This window comes from Eleutherodactylus coqui, chromosome 4 (assembly GCF_035609145.1).
Source record: "Eleutherodactylus coqui strain aEleCoq1 chromosome 4, aEleCoq1.hap1, whole genome shotgun sequence".
NCBI lineage: Eukaryota > Metazoa > Chordata > Amphibia > Anura > Eleutherodactylidae > Eleutherodactylus > Eleutherodactylus coqui.
The window spans coordinates 53,561,274-53,582,364 of NC_089840.1; the positions used below are offsets into that span (position 1 = coordinate 53,561,274).

Consider the following 21,091-nt stretch of genomic DNA (forward strand, 5'->3'; position numbering starts at 1 on the left):
GGGCAGGGACCGACACATTAGATTTTGTTGAAGAGGTTTTCCAGGACTTCAGTATTGATGACCTTTCTTAAATTCATTTCACATTAATCAATGTCGCTGTGATGACAGCTGAGCAATGCAATTGGTGCTAATCGCCACTGCCTTAAAGGGGTTGTCCCGCGGCAGCAAGTGGGTCTATACACTTCTGTATGGCCATAATAATGCACTTTGTAATATACATTGTGCATTAATTATGAGCCATACAGAAGTTATAAAAAGTTTTATACTTACCTGCTCCGTTGCTGGCGTCCTCGTCTCCATGGTGCCGACTAATTTTCGCCCTCCGATGGCCAAATTAGCCGCGCTTGCGCAGTCCGGGTCTTCTCCTGTTCTCTATGGGGCTCCGTGTAGCTCCGCCCCGTCACGTGCCGATTCCAGCCAATCAGGAGGCTGGAATCGGCAATGGACCGCACAGAAGAGCTGCGGTCCACGGAGGAAGAGGATCCCGGCGGCCATCTTCACCGGTAAGTATAGAAGTCACCGGAGCGCGGGGATTAAGGTAAGCGCTCCGGTAAGCTTTCTTTAGGTCCCTGCATCGGGGTTGTCTCGCGCCGAACGGGGGGGGGGGGTTGAAAAAAAAAAAACCGTTTCGGCGCGGGACAACCCCTTTAACAAAGATCGATTTAGACTCTATTATAAGATGAACATATGAGACGTTCATACAATTGCTCATCCTCACAGAGCCTCAGCATTGTGTGCAGCACATACCAACTGTTTACATGGGGAGATGTGCTGCCAATAAGAGAGGATTATGATTTTATGAGTGATCGGCGACACCGTCACATGACCCGATGATGGGGCAAATGAACAATCCTAGCAATGTGCTTTCCTGATCATCAGACTATGTAAAAGGCATTTAGACTAAGTCATTAATACCTGACCTCTTTGGGTCCGATTCCCAGCTCCCCTGCTGATCCTCTTTTGAAGGACATAAATCGGGGGGGGAAGCATCTCTGCGCTCCTCAATCCACTGGATTAGTGGTTTTTAATATATCATTAAAAAAAACAATGACATACAGAAATAAACCAGTTATGCGACGCATTTCTGCGCTCTCTGGTGCCTTTGACACTCCAATCAAGTTGTCTGTGTTTTTTCTCACGCTGCTTTGTTTAAAAACTCGGGATTACTGTGGGATTCTGCTATTTCATACCAAACAGGCCAGAACAACAGGTGCCAACGGGAAGGTTCCTTATCTTGAGAACCCCCGATGGGCGCCACGTAAGTCCAATTTTCTCCTATCATGTTTCCCCGAAAATAAGACGCATCTTATATTAATTTTTGCTCCCAAATATGCGCTACGTCTTATTTTCAGGGGGTGTCTTATTTCGCCGCGGCAAATCCGTCTGTGGCCGCTAATCCCTCAATTGGCCAGCTTTGTGGACGAAATTTCTCAGAAATCTCGGCCACATGGGACAACAAATCTGTCATGGCAAAGCTGGGAGAAGCCGGTGTTGTGGTGCGGATTCACCAGCCACAGAAACGGAAAAGCGTGTAGCCAGGTCGCTTCAAAACAAGCGGCTGAGTGCCGTGGGTTTTGAAGCAGCGCTTTTCCGGCGGAAATCTCGCTGTTTATCGCTGTGGCCAAACTGCGAGATTTCCGCTGGAAATATGCTCTGTGAGAACCCAGCCTTAAGAATCACACACAGGTTGCCTGACTCACACACAGAGCCATAAAAAAATGGCTGTAAAGTAACGTACCTGTCTGCAGACAGAAGTTCCTGTACCACTTGTAAGCAGGGATGGTATTGCAGCTTCCGGCCACCAGGGGGAGCTCATCACAGCAGACATGTACAGCAGGAACAGAACGTACAGTATGGACTTTTCCAGCCAGCAAGGGAAGCTCACAACAGCACACTCATACAGCACAGCAGGGACAGGATAACAGCAGACTGTCTGCAGATCTACCTATACATCTGGAGGTAGGAGACAATGGGGATGGCAGCAGGGGACAGGCCTCTTGACTTGCCTGCACACTTTACTATGCCTTACTTTCGGGGGTGCCTTATATTTGGGAGTTCTGCAAATTTCAGGGGGTGCCTTATTTTCGGGGAAACACGGTATCAACGAGTCTTATTTTATTATACTGAGCTGCCGCTCATTATATTAATTTCTTTTTGAAGAAGCCATGGTTCTATGGTGAGGTATAGCACCATGCATTGTATGGTGACTATGGAGATCAGTCCCATTCACTTACCTGGGACTGAGTGCAAAAAGGCTATGTGAATGATGGCACGGCTAATGAGGAGGGTACAAGGTCTGCCCAAACACCTCAGCGCCTTCAAAGGAGAAATTGTCCATATCAACGAATGGTAATCAAAGGTTATTAAAGTTTGCCATGTAGTTCTACTTTGAATTTGTGTCTGTAGCTCTATAAACCATCCCCTTCTCCTGCACTCCAGAAGGGTTTAGTTCCAGGTTGCTTTGAATAAGACCTGTAGGCATTCCAGGGCTACAAGTGAGGCATGCTCAGTAGGAATGACTGACCAGGAATCACTTTTTTTTCTTTTCAGCTCCCAGGACTGGATTGCTGACCAATAACTGGTCAGCGCTTAGTGAGGACTCATACAGGAAGTATGGGGAATTGAAGTTACAAGCTGCATATCAGCAGACATGCGGCGATCAGCTTGCAGAAAGTAGTGATAGGGGTAAACATCAGAAATGGAGGGCAGGATAAGAAGGTAACGGCTGCTCAATTTATACTCATAACCCCCTGTGCATAAACATGACAAACACTTTTCCCATCTGGAATTTTTGAAAATTTACTTCACAACCAAAATATTCCTTTAAGTCCCAAAATACCCTCTTAGGGTGGGTTCACTCGAGCGTGTTTTGGTGCATACTTAGGTGCGTACATACATCCGCACCTAGGTACGAGCAAAAACATGCGTGAACACAGCTGCGTGCTTGTTGTCAATGGAGCCGTGGCTGCTGCCGGCAGCTCCATTGAAAACAATGGTCTACCGGCCCCCTGCATTCTTTTTCAGGGAAGGGCTTTACATATAAGCCCTTCCCTGAAAAAGAAACATTTTAGTGCAAAACAAAAAAACAAAAAAAAAAACAAAAAAAAAAAAACTTGCCACTTTGTGACCCCCGTGGGCATGAAGAACACATCTGCCGCATGCGGCAGATGTCTCCTTCACCCCTGCTAGTTAAAAGAATTCCCTGCTGCTACGTCTGTCACATCTGTGGCAGATGCAGCAAAGGGAATTCTTCAATGCTGCGATAGAGGATCCTGCTGCCGGCATCCTGTCTATGGCTTTTCAGGGAAGGGCTTCATAAGCCCTTCCCTGAAAAGCCATTTAAAATAGTGCAAAAAAACCCCAAAAAAACCTCCCTTCAGCTGCCGGGGCTCAGCCGCGACTTCTAGCGCTGTCCCAGGCTCTGTAGTTCTAAGCTATCAGCAGCCGGGGATTTAAAATCCCCCCCTGCTGGTAGCTCTGATTGTGGTTGGCTGAAGCACTTCAGCAAACCACAATCACAATCAGAGCTACCAGCAGGCGGGGATTTTTAAATCCCCAGCTGCTGATAGCTCAGCAGCGCTACGGAGTCGGGGACAGCAACAGAAGTCCCCACTCAGCCCCGGCAGCTGTTAGTGGCTTTGCAGGGAAGGGCTTCATAAGCCCTTCCCTGAAAAGCCTTTTAAAATAGTGAAAAAATAAATAAAATAAATACAGAGCCGGGGAAAGCGGCAGAAGTCAACGCTGAGCCCCAGCAGCTGTCAATGGCTTTTCAGGGAAGGGCTTCATAAGCCCTTCCCTGAAAAGCAATTAAAAGTAGTGTAAGAAAAAAAAAAATGTACTTACCTATCTGCTGCTGCTGTGTCCCCCTCTACCGCAGCTGTCACACATGTCAGCTGTGGTAGAGGATTCTGCTGAAAGAGCTGAATGTGATTGGCTGAGGTGCTCAGCCAATCACAGGCAGCTCTCACCTGTCATTCATTCAGGGAGAGCTGCCTGTGATTGGCTGAGCACCTCAGCCAATCACATTCAGCTCTTTCAGCAAGCGGGGATTTTAAATCCCCGCCTGCTGATAGATCAGCACTACAGTGCAGGGGACAGCAGGAGAAGACACGGCTGAGCCCCAGCAGCTGAAGGGAGATGAGTATCTATGTTTTTTGTTTTTTAAATCACTTTTACTTGATTTTCATGGAAGGGCTTATATGTAAAGCTCTTCCCTGAAAAACAATTCAAGTGTGACAGCAGACCATTGTCTCCAATGGAGCCGCCGGCGGCAGCAGCAGCGGCTCCATTGAAGTGAATGGCTGCATTTTTTTTTTTTACACTAAAATCTTTCTTTCTTATATGTAAGCCCTTCCCTGAAAAAGAATGCAGGGAGCCAGCAGGCCATTGTTTTCAATGGAGCCGCCGGCAGCATCCACGGCTCCATTGAGAACAATGCCTGCATTCCTTATGGTGCACGCATGTCCTATCTTTGCAGGCACGCACCTGTAAAACACAGACATGTGCACACACCATAGGGAATGCATTGTTGTAAATACAAGCGTGATTTTGTGCGCGCGTATGCACGCACCAAAACACGCTCGTGTGAACCCACCCTTAAACCTAATAACCATAATGATTGGGGCAGAACATTTGTGTATATGACAAATTCAATTTTTGCACCTCCTCATTGGAGTGAATTGGGACAAAAGCTTGATTCTGACTGAGCTTTACTGTTGAATAGTTGTCCCAATTTCTCCAATGCCCACTCCAGAAAATGTTCAAGTAGTGCAAAAAGGCTAAGGAATAGAGATGAGTGAGTTCGGGTGCCAGCAGTGGGCAGGGAGCTGCGGGGGAGAGCTGACTGCCGCTACTCACCGCTCCGGCACCCGAACTTTCCGTCTCGAGCGGGGAGATACTCGCTAAAGGCAATGCTCGCTCGAGCAATTGCCTTTAGCGAGTATAGTCGCTCATCTCTAGTAAGGAACATTGGTCTGGACCGATATTCTTAAAAAAGCAATCATAAGTGTTCATTCATCGTTTCACCTAAAAGGGATAGCTTAAAAACACCCACAGGAAAACTTTGTCTCTTTTTCAGGGCTTATGCCGACGTGCGTATATCGGCCAGGTTATCAAGCCCAGGCTGATATACGCGGTCACTCTGCAGGGGGAGGAGGTTGGCCGGGAGCAGTGCACCGAGTTCCCGCCCCCTCTCTGCCCCTTGCCACTATTTGCAATGGGAGGGGGAGGGGCGTGGGCAGAAATTAGCTCCCATCCCGACGATATACGCATGTCGGAACAAGGGCTCAAGGTAATTGTCTAGTAGAAGATGAAAAATGTCACAGATCAGTAGAACCTGAATTTTGTCACTGCATTAATGGCCCAAACTGAACAAATTAGACGTTCTTTTGCATATTAAATGACAGCTCAATCAGAAAAAAACAACTTTATTTACCTTTATAAAACCCACACACTTGTGGCCCCCATCAGGCCAAGAGGCAGAGGAAACGAACCCACTCGCATTGTAACAATAAAAAGTGGCTCTGTTGCAAAATGGTATCACACAGGTAACAAATATTTATATCAAATAGAACTGGAGGAGCATTTCATATCAAATCCTTTAATAAATGCAATTTTGTGTTTGTAATATACCTATTAAGATGCAATTGTTGCTTGTAATACGAGTTGCATCTCCCTACAAGATTGTATGAGGATGGACACGGACAGATTAGGTCCTCTTTCCCACTTTATAAATCCCACCTTGATTTTTATTGTAAACTCACTTTACCTTCTTAAGGGCCGGACACTTTTTAGGGATTTTACCCATGTGCTGGTTTTTCTGCCCTATTTTTTCTTCCTTTAGCTACCAAAATTAGTTTTGCTGCGTTATTTTCCCATGACATATAAGGCTATTTTTTTTATATCTTTTTCACTAACTTTTTTCCCCGTTTTTTTTGTTTTATTGGGGGTAAAAGAAAAAGGTTTAAACATTTATAGTTTTTTTTTTTTGTTTTTTTTAATGAGTACATTTACACTAAATAAAGTATGGGAACGGGTTCTTCATTTTGTTTTGGACGTTTTGATTATAATGTATAGTTTTGGATTACAGTGTGCATATAGCGACATTTTCTTTTTTATGTATGCATTTTATTCTGTATTTTTTAGTTTTTTTACTTAATTTATGTAACTATTTATTTTACCATCTATGACCCCCATGACGTTATATAAGACCTCTGGAGGTCATTCACTTGGTCTTTTATTTTTTTTTTTTTATATTACACTTTTCCACTGTAGCTGGAGCATCCATAGGAGCCCCAGTTACAGGGAAAACATCCCCTGTAGTGACAATAGTCACTAGCAGAGCTGATCAGGGTCTTCTAGGATCCTGCAGCTCTGCTGTGCCAGGGGATCCTGGCAGCCACTAGATCACTGGGTCGCATAGTGGAAGAAATACTTTCACATTTTAGTACATAGCACTCATTGAGCGCTATGTACCTAGGAAAGGAGAAGGTAGAAGCGGTTAAAAACAGCTTCTCCCTCCTTCCCTGGGTTCTCAGCTGTGACTAACAGCTGGGGACCCAACCTGCTTGATTGCAGAACAGGGGCTTTAATCCCGAGCCGTATTTCTGCTATCGGGCAGAATTATAGCCCAGGAGCAAGCGCCGTAAATTTACAGTGCTTGGCCCTTAAGGGGTTAAACAAACAGATACTTAATCTCAGTGTAAACAGAGCCTGTAAGCAACTGGATATTTTTGGAAATGCTAAAATGACATCACTTACTCCAAATGGTCTTTAAGGGTAGCTAAGCTTTAAAAAACTAACTTTTGCCATGTCAATAGTACCGATTAGTCGTGGACCGGGTGCAAAGACCCCTACTAAAACCAATGGGCAAAGCGTTCAGCTGGTCTCAGCACTCAGACCCACCGATCAATACTTTTGAAATGTCACTAAGACTTCTATACAAACCACCCATTCAACGGTTAATCCCTTCAGTATTCCATAAAATACATATTTTTTGTATTAGCTCTGCAACACCAAAACCCAGAAAATCGCACATGTTATATCCTCTTGGCTTTTGCAATCATTATACTTCTCTCTACAGTGCCCCAATACTTAGCATCTGAGACATGGCTTGTTGCTGTACAGGACTACTTCTAGGTTCTTTTCAGAGTCCTCTGTAACAACTATTTTTAAACATGACCTGTTTCTGCAGCCGCATCTGAAATCCTCTGAGCGATTCACACTTGACCTCACAATACTCTGAGGGGTTGTCCGCTAATGTACAATTTTTAAAAAATGCATCTAAATCTGTTAAAATGATAAAAGCACCTGTACTTACCCATCTTCTCCTTCGGCAATCCAGCGCTGCAGCCCCACGGTCCTCCCTGTCCTCATTTTGGCTACCACCTCACCGCTGTAGAACACTCGGCCAACCCCATTAAATGTATCCTTTTGTTTAATTGCACTAATTCTAAGTGTAACAGACATCCATAGCAGCAGCATTTGTACCCTCTGGCAGCAACCCTAGCAATACTCGGCGTATCCATAACCTGGTCTTCAATCCAATCTGCCTCCACAGCAGCAGCATTTATGTCTCTCAGACAACGTCCTTGATTTATATTATATCCCTATATTAAAACCCAGCTTCCATAGGACGAGCATCTTCATCTACATCATTGTGTCTGACAGGTCGTGGTTTGAGGATATCCTATGGAGTTTTCTGAGGCACTGACAATAATTACATCACTTGTACAACACCAAGAACATCCTGAAAACAAGACCTGTTGGCAAGACTAGAAGAATGGAGTAGAAAATCACTGTGCCAGACAGCGGCCTAAGCCGAGCTTCACAGTATTATGTAGCAGCTCTTCTTCCCAGTCTGCTTTTAGTTTGTTTTTAATTATTTCAAATGATAAGTTTGCTATATATTTTATAAACTTTGAATAAGAAAGACCTTTTCCCCTATTTGCAATTCCATGTCTCCATTGACACCGCTGACTTGTACCATTTGTATATGACCTGGCAAAGAAACCTTTCCACTTTGGAAATGTGTAGTCGATTTCAATAAATCACTTCAGTGGCAGTGCATCCTGAACTTGCTCTTTCTTTGCTTCCTATAGAACTCAAGCTTGGATGGTATATGATGCCCCCACTATCCCAGCGCAGAACCCTGACCTCCCCCATAACACCTGACCCAGGAGTCCAGCCTTTCCCCGTAACAGTGCATGCACAGCATGTAGGACCTTGGCTTTTCACCCCTTTCCCCCTATAATAGCACCATTCACTACCCAATAGTCCCTGTAATTGGGTCACTACTGGACCTTCATCTGTATATAAAACTATGGAGTGTTTCGCATGAAGTAAAAAAAAAATAGTAACAGTCCTTATATAAAGAACGCCATCATCCTGTCACACGATGCATATGGAACAGCAGCATGCTGCGGTACACACCGCCGAACCTGGAACCTCACTATGAGCAGGATAATTACGGCGGAGCTGTAAAGTGCAGATGTGCAGACATTCGGGCGAGTCCAGTCGTCTTTGGCAAGTTCTGGGAGATCCTTCACCTAAGCTTATTGCCAGCAGCCTTCACCCCAAAGCTGCCTTCGGCTATACTCTAATCTTCTGCCGCACACAGATGAGGGGTCCCGTGGCGTGTGGTCAGAGTTCTTCCTCCTCTTCATCTGCACTGGAGATCTCATCAATGGGGTCACCCTGCAGAGAGATAACCAACATCACAGTTCTATCTGATACACTTTCCACTAATATGGGAGGCGGTGCAGTGCCGTAAACTCCCCAACTAGGAAAATTCTTATATGTCAGCTGCACATGTTCAGACTGGAAGGCCACACCCCCTTTTACCCACCATTCTGTTCTACTAAACAAGCATTGAATCTGCCCCACTATTCGTCAATGGTTTCCTTCCATCCTCCACCTGATGCCCCTTCTAAAACCTATGACTACCCCTGAAAACCACAGTTTTCAGGTTACTGTTGCACTGAGTCCTCCCACTGTTCCCCGACTTTCCCCCATAAGGAAAAGGCATGGGAACATGACGGAATGTGATGTCAGCACATAGACAACTGCAAAGCGCTTACTGCACTGGACACTAGGGGGCGCACAATCCATGAGCTCTGAAGGTCCTATAGGCACAGTGGCCTTTAGAGTAGTATAATCATCTGACCTGTCCCGTGTTCTCATGCAGCAGACATGACTCCTCCTCCAGGCGGCGGTACGTGGATACCTGCAGATCACTCAGGGTCTCCGGCAGCGGACAGTTCAGGGTTTCCGGTAACAAGAGGCTGAGAAGGCCAGCGGTCACCCCCGAGCAGCCGAACACCACGTAAGGGAGAGACCACTGGACCGAGCGCTGTGGAGAAGAGACAGGGGGTCATGTCAAACTAAGGACCTCATGTAACATGACTGAACTGTCACTATATCCAGGAAAGTGGCTGATACCAGAAAACACCAGACTGATGTATATACTATGATCTCAAGGTTTATCTACGTAGGGCTTGCTATATATTTTACAGTGTGGGAGGGGTCGGTTTTCTCATATAATGATATAGATGGTGGCGGTGTGCTGCAGCAAAGAGGCAGATATATAGTAAGTAGCCCCATACCAGACGTGGGATGAATGGCGCAATGATTCCTCCAAACCGAGAGACCATGGAACAGACGCCCATCCCCAGGCTCCTGCAAAACAAACGGCAGGTAATATTACAGATGTAATTATACATATGTCCCATGATGCATCAGGAGGCAGGGTCATACCTGACAGTGGTGGGATACAACTCCGACGTGTATATATAGACGATGTTAAAGGCTGCGCTTATACAAAGCTTCCCCAGCAGAGAAAACGTCTGACTGTTCAACCAGCGCAGCGAACCTGCAGGCGACAGAACAGCTTGATGTCAGCGTACAGAGGTGAGTGGGGCATCTACAGTGCACAGATAGCACAGCCTACCCCCCTGGTACCTCTCTGCTCAGGTACGACCATAATGACCAGACACGCGACTCCACCAAGACTCAAGAAGCCACAGAGAGATCTTTTCCGACCAAAGCTGCAAAACAAAAGCCAAAGAATCCTCAGTATAACAGACGTAGAGGGACCCGGACCCCATAAGGTGTTACTGAGAACCACATCAGTGGCCGCCCCTCATTATTAAAGCACTCGCTGGCTCCGAGTATTCAGCACCCAGGTGCATGCACAGAAGATACACCTCATCCCTGAAAGCTTTACTGCTTCTCCATTATCTTGGTTGCACCCAGTATGTAAAGGGGTTTTCCAGGGATATACTATTGATGACCTATCCACAGGATAGGTCATCAAAAGTTGATCAGCCGGGGTCAATTGCCCGAGACCCCGATCGATCATCCGAGAGGTCGTATGATGCCAGTGCTGCACGGTTGGAGCAGAAGCCTCTGTAGTGGCCGGCACTTGTAACTGCAGGCACGGCTCTCATTGAAATCAATGGGAGGGGTGCCTGCAGTTACAAGTTCCGGCCACTACATGGGAGAGACTTCTGCTTCAAATGCACAGAGGTTGGAGCGGAAGCCTCCACGCCGACCTCTGTGTTATAGCGGTGCTGACAGCATGTGCCCACTCACCTGATCGGTTGGGGTCCCGGGCGATGGACACCGGCCGATCAACTGTTGATGAGCTATTCTTAGGATAGGTCATCAATAGTATTTCCCTGGAAAACCCCTTTAAGAACCCACCTTTTGTGATGAAGTACATGCACAGCAGATACACATTATCTTTACAAGCTTAGCTGCCCCCCAACATTCAGCACCCACCTTCTGTGACTGGCAAGACACATGCACAGCAGAGAAAACTCATCCTCACCTCAATAACCTTCAGTGCCCTCCATTACGGGAGCAGCTCCCTGTATCCAGCACCCACTGTGACTGATACAGTACATGCACAGTGGATACACCTCATCCTCAGCGCTAGAGTCCCCCAGTATTCAAGACCCACCTAGTGTGACTGGTGAGGTGCTTGCACAGCCCACCATTACCTGAGCTGCCCCCAATGTTCAGCACCCATCTACTATTACTGATGAGATACATGCATAGCGGATACACCTCATCCTCACCCCTGGAGCCTCTACTGCCTCCTCATTACCTGAGCCACCCCGCCACCCAGTATTTACCACCCACCTTTTGTGATTGATGAGATACATGCATAGCGGATATGCCGGGACCTCGACAAGCCCAGAAAGCGCTAGATTCAAGTAGATATTTCCTCCCAGGTCTCCTGTGCTGAGCGTCAGTCCATAATACACAAGGCTGCAGACAAACCTGAAATAGGACAGTTATGTACTGGGGCTGTCATGTAAGGACCTTACCCCACAGAGCCACAGGACTTACCATGCCCACATCATGAGCAGAGTACGACGGCGCAGCACATCACTGCAACAGATGCTGAGGATGTTGGACCGCGGGGCAGAGTCCTTAGGCCGGGGGGTCAGGGAGAACGGCTTTGGCTTGGAGCAGTTCCAGCGTCCCATGAAGAGCAGCGCCTCCTGAGCTTCATGGAGGCGGCCTTGAGCATAGAGCCAGCGTGGAGACTCCGGGATCCACCTACACATAGTGACATGGTGAACGGTTTGGGCACAGTCGAACCCCACACTGAGCGGACGGGTACTCACAACGAGAGCAGGAAGATGGTCAGGCCTTGTATATTCACCACCAGCGCCAGGAGCCGCCACGAGCGTACAAAGTATCCGATGAGAGCGAACTGCGCAATTCCCAGAGCAAAACAGAGACTGGCCAGAGATCCTGGGGATAGAGAGAGTGGGCAAAGTCACATTGATTCTGGGCATAAATGCGCAGTCTACACGCAGGTTTCCTGCATATTTACGCACACATTGATTTCAATGGGCTTCTACAGTGCGGAATACCCACCAGGATGAGCCGTACTGCCAATCTTTTCACACGATCGCACATCACGTGAAAAAATAAGCACAAGTAACTGAAGCCATTGAAATCAATGAGTTCCATTCACTGCGTATCATGCGCGCAAAAATTGTGCACATCAATGGGTTGTGCTGTTACGCTGCGCAAATACGTCTGTGTGAATGAGCCCTAACAGATGGGATGGGATTATTGTATAAATGGTGGTGGGTGCATGATCACACTTCCTGAGGAAGGGGGAGGTTCCCCAAAACCTCACTGCTGTTACCGACATGTCTCCAAACTCAGCTCTCCTGTCTTGTCACCACCTCTGCTTGCTGTGTGAGAACAGAAGCACTTCATGGACTAAAAGCACTTTATGGTGAAAAAAAGCCTAGTGTAGACACGCCTCGAGAACCACAAGAAGTAACAAGTGCGCACTGCCCCATGGGGTCTGTGATTGATTATATGCATATATGTGATTGCGGGGTCCATTGCACATGGCACCTATGAGCAACTCCAAGTAGTTTGAAGTTTGATTGTGTTTGGACCATTACCTGCTATTGCCCAGTAGGTGGCACCGATGCATTCATTAAGCAGCACAAAGGCGATAAGGGACATCCCTCCATTCATTAACCCCACGAAGAATCGAGTAGAGAGGAAGACGGTGAACGAGGGCGACAAAGCATTCAGCAGAGAGAAGACAATGTCCAGCGCTAGACCTGCAAGAGAATTCATATGATCACACACTACAAATACAGCATTCACCATATAAGCTGCCCCCAGTACAGATAAGCCAGGGAGAAAGGAGATGCAAGCCGGTTTACGCAGCTCTGTGTGTGACTGGAGTATAAGTCCTGAATTGATAGAAGAATTCTGACTGCAGTATAAGACAGCATGTACAGTAACTACAGATCAGTCACGGAGATGACTGATGATGCCAAGTGTTAGGGCACTTTTACACGGGCCGATAATCCTGTGATCCAGCAAGCATCTGACCGGTTATCGTTCAGTGTGAGTGCATGCTCCGACTCAACGTCAAACGATTATTTTTTATGCATAAACTGAACGATGAGCGAAAAAATGAACGACGATTGGCCGTGTAAACAGGCAGTCATTGATCTATGAACGACTGCCTGTTTACTGTGGAGGAAGGTGGGTAGGAATGATCCCAGATTCAGTAAGCGATGATCGTTCACGTGTAAAAGGGCCCCAACAGCCTTGCAGACTCCATAGCCATTGGCATCACTTACCCGTTACATACACCCGCTTCCTTCCAAAGCGGTCCGATAGTTGTCCAAATGAAACGACTCCGACCAATACCCCTCCAAAGAAAATGGAGCTGGCAGCGCTGACCTTGTACGCCTGAGTGTCCACCAGCGACCACTAAGGAGGAGATGTGAAAATCACAAGTACAAACTCAAGAGAGGCGGGAAATGGGGCGATAGCCCAGGACTAGGGGTGCAACTGACAGACACCCACACTATAACAGATAATAGTAATATGAATGACCCAGAGCCCCATCTCACCTCAGAGCTGATGGATGTGAAGTTTCCCTCAAAGTACAGGTGTCCATGTTTCTGACTGGCGTTCTGCAGCAGGGAATGGGGTTCATCATACACCCAGTGATACGGAGGGGTGACCCCCAGAATAGTGATGAGTACCACCTCTGTGGCCACGTAGAGCTGGGACAAGACGGAGGAGTGAGTGAGGGGAGCATACAGTTAGCGCCTATATAACGAGCGGGATGTGACAGCTCACCTGTAATATAACAGCCAGCAGGAAACACAGGAAGATCTGATAGATCCCCATCTCCCCAACCAGCTTCAGGGCATCCTCCACCTCCATGTGTGCCAGGATATCTCCCTGCACCCCAGACACCTGCAAGAGGGATGTCATGATTAACTATACCCTCTGCAGACTGTGCTCCCCAAATACATAGGAGCACAGTGCAGTATACAGGAAAAGTACAGAAATGGTGCATTATAAGGTTATTACACGAGAGGACAATACAGTACATAGGGATATGTAGAGCTGAGCTGTATCATAAGGTTATTAAGGGCCAGTACATAGAGCTTAAGTATATTATAAGGATATTAAAGGCAGTATATATATCTGGGTGTATTATAAGGCGATTACAGAACAGTATCTAGAGCTGGGTACATTATATAATAATAATCATCTTTATTTATACAGCGCCAAACATATTCCGCAGCGTTTACAGAAACAGGGGGATACAGAAAGACAAAAGTACAAAAACCACGGTGACATGTAGTAATCAATTGATGGAAACAGTAGGGGTGAGGGTCCTGCTCCAACGAGCTTACATACAACAGATAATGGGGTGATACAGAAGGTAAAGGGGCTGGAGATGTGCCAGTATGGTGGGGTGGGGAGTGAGGGGTGCTATACACATAAGCAATGGTCAGACATTAGGCCGTGTGGTGGCTGAATCGGTGTGACTGTCGGGGGTGGTTGATGGCAGCTAGCAGGGGTTGCAGTCAGTAGGTCAGGGAGCATGTTATCAGGGGGAGTACAGAGGGGTTTGGTTTAGGGGATGTGGTATGCCTGCCTGAAGAGGTGCGTTTTTAGAGCACGTCTGGAGTCTTGCGAGTCAGGGATTGCTCGGATAGTTTTGGGTAGTGCGTTCCAGAGGACTGGTACTGCTCTGGAGGAGAAGTCTTGGAGGTGGGAATGAGAGATTCAAAATTAATGTGGCACTCAGTCTGATTTCGTTAGCAGAGAGGAGGGCACGGGCTGGGTGGTGGATTAAGATGAGGGAAGCAATGTAGGGCGACGCGGTGCTGTGGAGGGCTTTATGGATGAAGGTAGGGAGTTTAAATTGAATTCTGTATTTAACGGGCAGCCAGTGCAGTGACTGGCACAGGGCAGAGGCATCCGAGTACCGGCTAGACAGGAAGATGAGCCTGGCTGCCGCATTCAGGATGGATTTGAGGGGGTAGAGTCTGGTGCAGGGGAGGCCGATCAGCAGCGAGTTGCAATAATCCAGCCGAGAGTGGATGAGGGCAACAGTGAGCATTTTTAGAGTGTCTACAGTGAGAAAAGGGTGGATTCTTGCGATGTTCTGGAGGTGCAGCTGACATGTTTGGGCCACAGATTGCATGTGGGGGATAAAGGAGAGATCAGAGTTGAGTATGACCCCAAGGCAGCGGCCGTGCTGTTCGGGAGTTATGGTGGCGCCACCCACTGGGATGGAGATGTCAGGATGAGGTCGGTTAGTAGAGGGCGGAAACACTAGTAGGTCAGTTTTTGAGAGATTCAGTTTTAGGTAGAGAGAGGACATGGTGTTAGAGACAGTGGACAGACAGTCGATGATGTTTTGGAGGAAAGGTACAGAGATGTTACGGGAAGAGGTGTATAGCTGGGTGTCATCAGCGTAGAGGTGGTATTGGAGGCCAAAACTCCTGATGGTTTGTCCAATAGGGGCTGTGTAGATGGCGAAAAGGAGGCGGCCGACAACCGAGCCCTGGGGTACCCCAACAGCAAGGGGAAGAGGAGGGGAGGTAGAGCCAGCAAAGGAGATGCTGAAGGAGCGGTCAGATAGGTAGGAGGAGAACCAGGAGAGCAGTGTCCTTTAGACTGATGGAGCGAAGCATACTGAGGAGTTTGTGGTCAATAGTGTCAAACGCTGCAGAGAGATCAAGGAGGATCAATAGAGAGTAGTCAACCCTCGATTTGGCTGTCAGGAGGTCTTTTGACACCTTTGTAAGGGCGGCTTCTGTCAAGTGTAGGGGGCGGAAGCCGGATTGTAGGGGGTCCAGAAGAGAGCTTTCTGATAGATGCTTATTAGGCGGGAGTAAACCAGGTGCACTAGAAGTTTGGAGATGAAAGGGAGGTTTGAGATGGGTCGGTAGTTGGCAGCATCAGTCGTGTCCAGAGTCGGCTTCTTTAGCAGTGGGGATATGATGGCATGTTTGAAAGAGGGGAAAATGCCAGAGGTCAGAGAGAGGTTGAAAATAGTGGTGAGATGGGAGATAACCACCGGGGAAAGGGACCGGAGGAGGTGTGAGGGGAGAGGGTCGCTAGCGCGGGTGGTGGGATGAACAGAGGAAAGCAATCTGGAGACTTCTTCTGTCGCTGGTCTGAGTACAGACAGTGAGCAGGGGCTGTTACTGACAAGACTAGGGTCAGGGCTAGTCTGAGATTGGGAAGTTATTTCCTGCCAGATGTCGTCGATTTTCTTTTTGAAGTAAGTAGCCAGCTCCTTGGCATGGAGATCCGTCACTGGGGGGCTGCGGTTTAGGGCTGAGAAGGGAGTGGAAAGTATCAAAGAGACGTTCAGGGTTGTGAGATAGTGAGGAGACGAGAGAGGTGAAGTAGACTTGCTTGGCATGGTGGAGGGCGAGGTGTAGGTTCTGAGCATGAATTTGTAATGGAGAAAGTCCGTGGACATTTGTGACTTTCTCTACAGCCGTTCAGCACATCTAGAGCACCGCCGGATGAAGCGCGTTTGAGGCGTGAGCCAGGGTTGCATGGTTATTAGAGGGCAGTATATAGAGATGGGGTACATTGTAAAGTTATTACTAGGCAGTATATAGAGGTGGCCTATATTATAACACTATTAGGCCGCCTGCACACGGGCGGAAATCCTGCGGCGGGATTATCCGCGGGATTTCCGCCACTGAAAGCCTGCATAGGAGTGCATTACAATACGCACTCCTATGCAGACGGCCGCGGTTTGGCCGCGCGGCAAACAAACCGCGGCATGTCCTATTTCTGTGCGGGGCTCGCAGAGCCACGCACAGAAACGTCACTCACCCGGCCGCCGGCTCCGGTCTGCGCATGCGCCGGCTGCCCGGCAGCCGGCACATGAAAGAGCCGGGGCCGCCAAGCACGGGTTAGTACGCGCTCGTCCCTGCAGGCGCTGGGGTCGGGTCCCGCGGCGAGAATTCTCGCCGCCGGATCCGACCCGCCCGTCTGCAGGCGGCCTTACAGGGCAATATATATAGCAGAGTGTATTATGAGGCAATTACAGAGCAGTCTAAGAGTTCATGCACATGGGCAGATTTGAATTGCAGAATCCAGAGTGGGCGACCGCCTCCGGATTTTGTAGAAAATACCGCTAATAGCATGCAATGCAAAAAAGATTCCTCATGCACACAAGCGGAAACCAATTCTAATTTCCGCTCGCGGATGATAAACCGCAGCATGCTCCATTTTCCTGCGTATGGATGGCTTCCGCTGAAGTCAATAGAAGCCATCCGACATGCGGCCATGGATCCCGCAGGAAAAGCAGGAGTTTTTTAAAATCTGTACTGCGCATGTCTGACGACAAAATACAAGTACGTGCAGATGGCGGATGGGCACCCGGTCGGCTCCCGCATGCGGAATCCGCCCCACCCATGAGCATGTGGCCTAAAGAGCTGTGGTATGTAGCAGATGTTTTTTTCTTTAGCCTGACCCTTGACTCTATTTACGCTTTGAATTACCATGAAATGGGTTTTGTTGTGTTAAGATAAGAGAACTACAGGTTTTAATGGGTTAAAATAAGATTACTTCCTACTATCACAATCAAGGTAAAATTTGTCACAGCTGTACATAGTTATTGCACGGTAGTATATGGAGCCGGCTCCATCAGGAGGTTATTACAGGGCAGTATATTAAGCCGGGTACATTATAAGGTTATTACAGGCAGTTTATAGAGCTGAGTACATTATAGGGTTATTGCAGGGCAGTATATAGAGCCGGGGACATTATAGGGTTATTGCAGAGCAGTATTTGGAGCCGGGGACATTATAGGGTTAGTACAGGGCAGTATATAGAGCCGGGGACATTATAGGGTTAGTACAGGGCAGTATATAGAGCCGGGGACATTATAGGGTTAGTACAGGGCAGTATATAGAGCCGGGGACATTATAGGGTTAGTACAGGGCAGTATATAAAGCCGGGGACATTATAGGGTTAGTACAGGGCAGTATATAAAGCCGGGGACATTATAGGGTTAGTACAGGGCAGTATATAGAGCCGGGGACATTATAGGGTTATTGCAGAGCAGTATATAGAGCCGGGGACATTATAGGGTTATTGCAGAGCAGTATATAGAGCTGGGGACATTATAGAGTTGTTAAAGGGCAGTATATACATTATAAGATTATTACAGGGCAGTATATAGAACTGGGGACATTATAGGGTTATTACAGGGCAATATATACAGATGCATACATTTTAAGGTTTTTTGCAGGGCAGTATATAGAGCTGGGGACATCATAATCTTATTACAGATGTTACCTTCTTCTTCTTCTCTCTCTTCCTCTTCCACGTCGGTCATCTTTCCTGGGTAGGCGGGGTCATTGATGGGCGTGGCCAGGTGAAGTCTGACCAGGAAGTACTGCTTCTATTGGCTGATGGAGACCTATCATTTTACCAATCAGAAAGGAGCACATGACGTTCCCGCTGCAGATCATCTCACCCAGGTGCAGACTATCAGCCTGGAGCTCTGCGATCCGTTTATAAAGTATCACCTCGGAAGCATATATCTATATTAAACTCCAGTTCGGCAGTTTGCAGCAATTCCAGCAACCTCATTGGTTCTGATTCACAATTCCAGCAATGTCATTGGTTGTTTGGCTTGTATGATTCAACCTCATTGGTTGTTTGGGTTCCCTGATTCAACCTGATTGGTTTTTAATGCCGAACTGGGGTTTAATATAGATATATGCACCCCGGAAACGGAGAGACGTCGGTCTCCCTCTTCTCCAGCAGAGCATTCCCCCTGTAGTCCTTCCTCTACGTTCTTTTGCAGAGTATTTACCCCCCAAATCTGCTGCGCATTTACCGGCTAATTTTCTTCTTTGACGCCTGTGTGAATGAGCCCAGAATTACAAAACCCTCGCTTTTCAATGGCTTCATTCCCATCATGTGATGTTGCGAGATTTGGAAATCGCAGCATGTCCTATCTTTCGGCAGTTTCGTTTTTGTTTTTTTTATCTCCTGTTTCCCAATGGAGCCCCCAATTTATTGCAGCTCAACGCGCAAACTTGCAATTTCCTGGATGCATTTTTAGCACTAGAAACTCCTATTGTCTATCTTGCATGAAAAACGTGCAAAAAAAGTGGCAAGCGGCAGCGATGCGAGATTATTTGTCAGGAAGAAGCATCACTGACCCGCAAACATCTCCTGCGCACTCATCCGATTTTATCACAATTTTCTCACAGCAAGATTGCAATCGCCAGTGTAAAGGAGTCCCATGACCGTGTAAAGCGCGGTATTCCAATGCATTCATTTACATGAGCGATTATTAGCCGTGAGGAAAAAAAAAAATCGCCAAATCACCCACAATTTTCAGCCGCAATTTTTCCTTGCAGCGTCAAAACAGACCATGACCTATCTTTTGATGAAAATCGCAGGGAGCTCCCCTAGATTCCTATGGGAGCTGCAAAAAGTTAGGGGGGGGAGTTCACCTGCGTCCGGCGCTTGTTGCAGGAGACAGCTGGCTCTATTTGGCTATTTAAGCTAAATAGAGCCATTCTGCCGACCGCCGCTGCAGCGTCCGTTTCATGCCATGCGGCCGTGTGAATGAACATGAAAATGCTAATTCCTTTTTGAATTAGTTTGCAGCGTAGCCGAAATTGTTGTGACGCGATGTGACCTGCGTGAAAACGCATCGGCCGTGTGAATGCGCCCTAAGCCTGTTCTCTGGGGACCATTTACCCTTCAATCCTCCTTTCTCCAGAACAGTTGTCCTCCAAACGCCTTCTCTGCAGAGCATTCACCCTCTAAATTTCCCTGCAGAGCATTTACCCCTTAATCATAATCTTTGCAGAGCCTTTACTACCTACTCTTCTCCTCTTCAGAGCATTTACTTTTTAACCCTTTCCCTGCAGAGCATTTACTCTCAAATCCTCCTCTCTGCAGAGCATTTACCCTCTGTCTTCTTTGCAGGCTATTTACCCCAATCTTCTTCACTGCAGAGCAGTTGTCTTCTAATGTCTGCAGATCATTTCACCCCTAATCTTCTCTGCAGATCATTGCTTTTTGCATCCCTTCCTTTCTCGTGGACACCTGATAGGGGCGGGTCTAGAAGACTAAGAGCCAGTCTGACCAAGGGGCGGGGCAGCTAGGAGAAGTGATAAAAGTGGGAATTTAGGCGGTAATGGGCGGAGTCAGGTGCAAGTCATGTGACTATCACAGAAATCCTGCAACTTTCTACAATTGTGACTGATGCATCGCATGAGGCCGCAGCACTGGTCTATGCAGTCATGTCAGCCAGCGGTGTACTACATTCGGGGTTATCACCAGTCCACCGTACAGTCCTATGTAAATCCGGTGCTATGGATGGCGCATTATGTCATCACACGATTTAATCTCGCAGTCCTGGCCGAGGATTCACCATAGTTTAATAAGAGAACTGTCTGTGTAAATTCAATGGCGTTCACGTACCAGTCCATCGCCAAAAGAGGATGGTGCTCGGAGGTCGTGGGCGCACACACAATGTCTTTCCTGTTTACCCTGTGTCCTGGAAGTAATGGCTGTCGTGGTGTATGAAAGCGTGTGTCCCGGGTCACAAGATGGAGTCCCGAGCAGTGGAGAGGCGGTGGAGGCTGAGTCATAAGAGATGTACTTCCGTGAGGCCATCTTCCTGCTTAAACAACTTTAATAAACAGTTCAATTAAATAATAAACCGTACAGATAATTCTGTCAGTCAGAAAATGATAGTGAGAGTCCACCCCCCCCCCACCCCCCGCTTGCCAGTTTCAGTAATGCCTGTTGGGCAAATAAGTGATTAATCCTTCCTGGTTATTGGGTGATAAAGCACCCCTTAAAGGGGTTGTCCTGCGCCGAAACGGGTTTTTTTTTTTTCCAACCCCCCCCCCCCCCCCCCCCCCCGTTCGGCGCGAGACAACCCCGATGCAGGGGTTAAAAAAGATCACCGGACAGCGCTTACCTGAATCCCTGCGCTCCGGTGACTTCTTACTTACCCGGTGAAGATGGCCGCCGGCATCTTCTCCCTCCGTGGACTGCAGGGCTTCTGATTGGCTGGAATCGGCACGTGACGGGGCGGAGCTACACGGAGCCCCATTGAGAAGATAAGAAGACCCGGACTGCGCAAGCGCGTCTAATTTGGCCATTAGACGGCGAAAATTAGACGGCAACCATGGAGACGAGGACGCCAGCAACGGAACAGGTAAGTGAAAAACTTTTTATAACTTCTGTATGGCTCATAATTAATGCACAATGTACATTACAAAGTGCA

The 21,091-nt window shown here is 47.6% G+C and overlaps 1 protein-coding gene across 1 annotated transcript; it reads right to left on the minus strand.

Annotated features, from left to right (window-relative positions):
- Nucleotides 1-5,410: 5,410 nt before the first annotated feature.
- Nucleotides 5,411-18,203, minus strand: SLC22A15 (solute carrier family 22 member 15). Its single transcript, XM_066599423.1, has 13 exons — nucleotides 18,127-18,203; nucleotides 13,639-13,758; nucleotides 13,407-13,562; nucleotides 13,131-13,263; nucleotides 12,435-12,599; nucleotides 11,634-11,763; nucleotides 11,353-11,565; nucleotides 11,143-11,283; nucleotides 9,958-10,043; nucleotides 9,754-9,868; nucleotides 9,603-9,675; nucleotides 9,164-9,349; nucleotides 5,411-8,694 (listed from the first exon to the last, which is right to left on the minus strand). The coding sequence occupies exons 2-13, from the start codon at nucleotides 13,723-13,725 to the stop codon at nucleotides 8,641-8,643; spliced, it is 1,539 nt and encodes a 512-aa protein (XP_066455520.1). The 5' UTR covers nucleotides 13,726-13,758; nucleotides 18,127-18,203; the 3' UTR covers nucleotides 5,411-8,640.
- Between the last annotated feature and the right edge of the window lie 2,888 nt (nucleotides 18,204-21,091).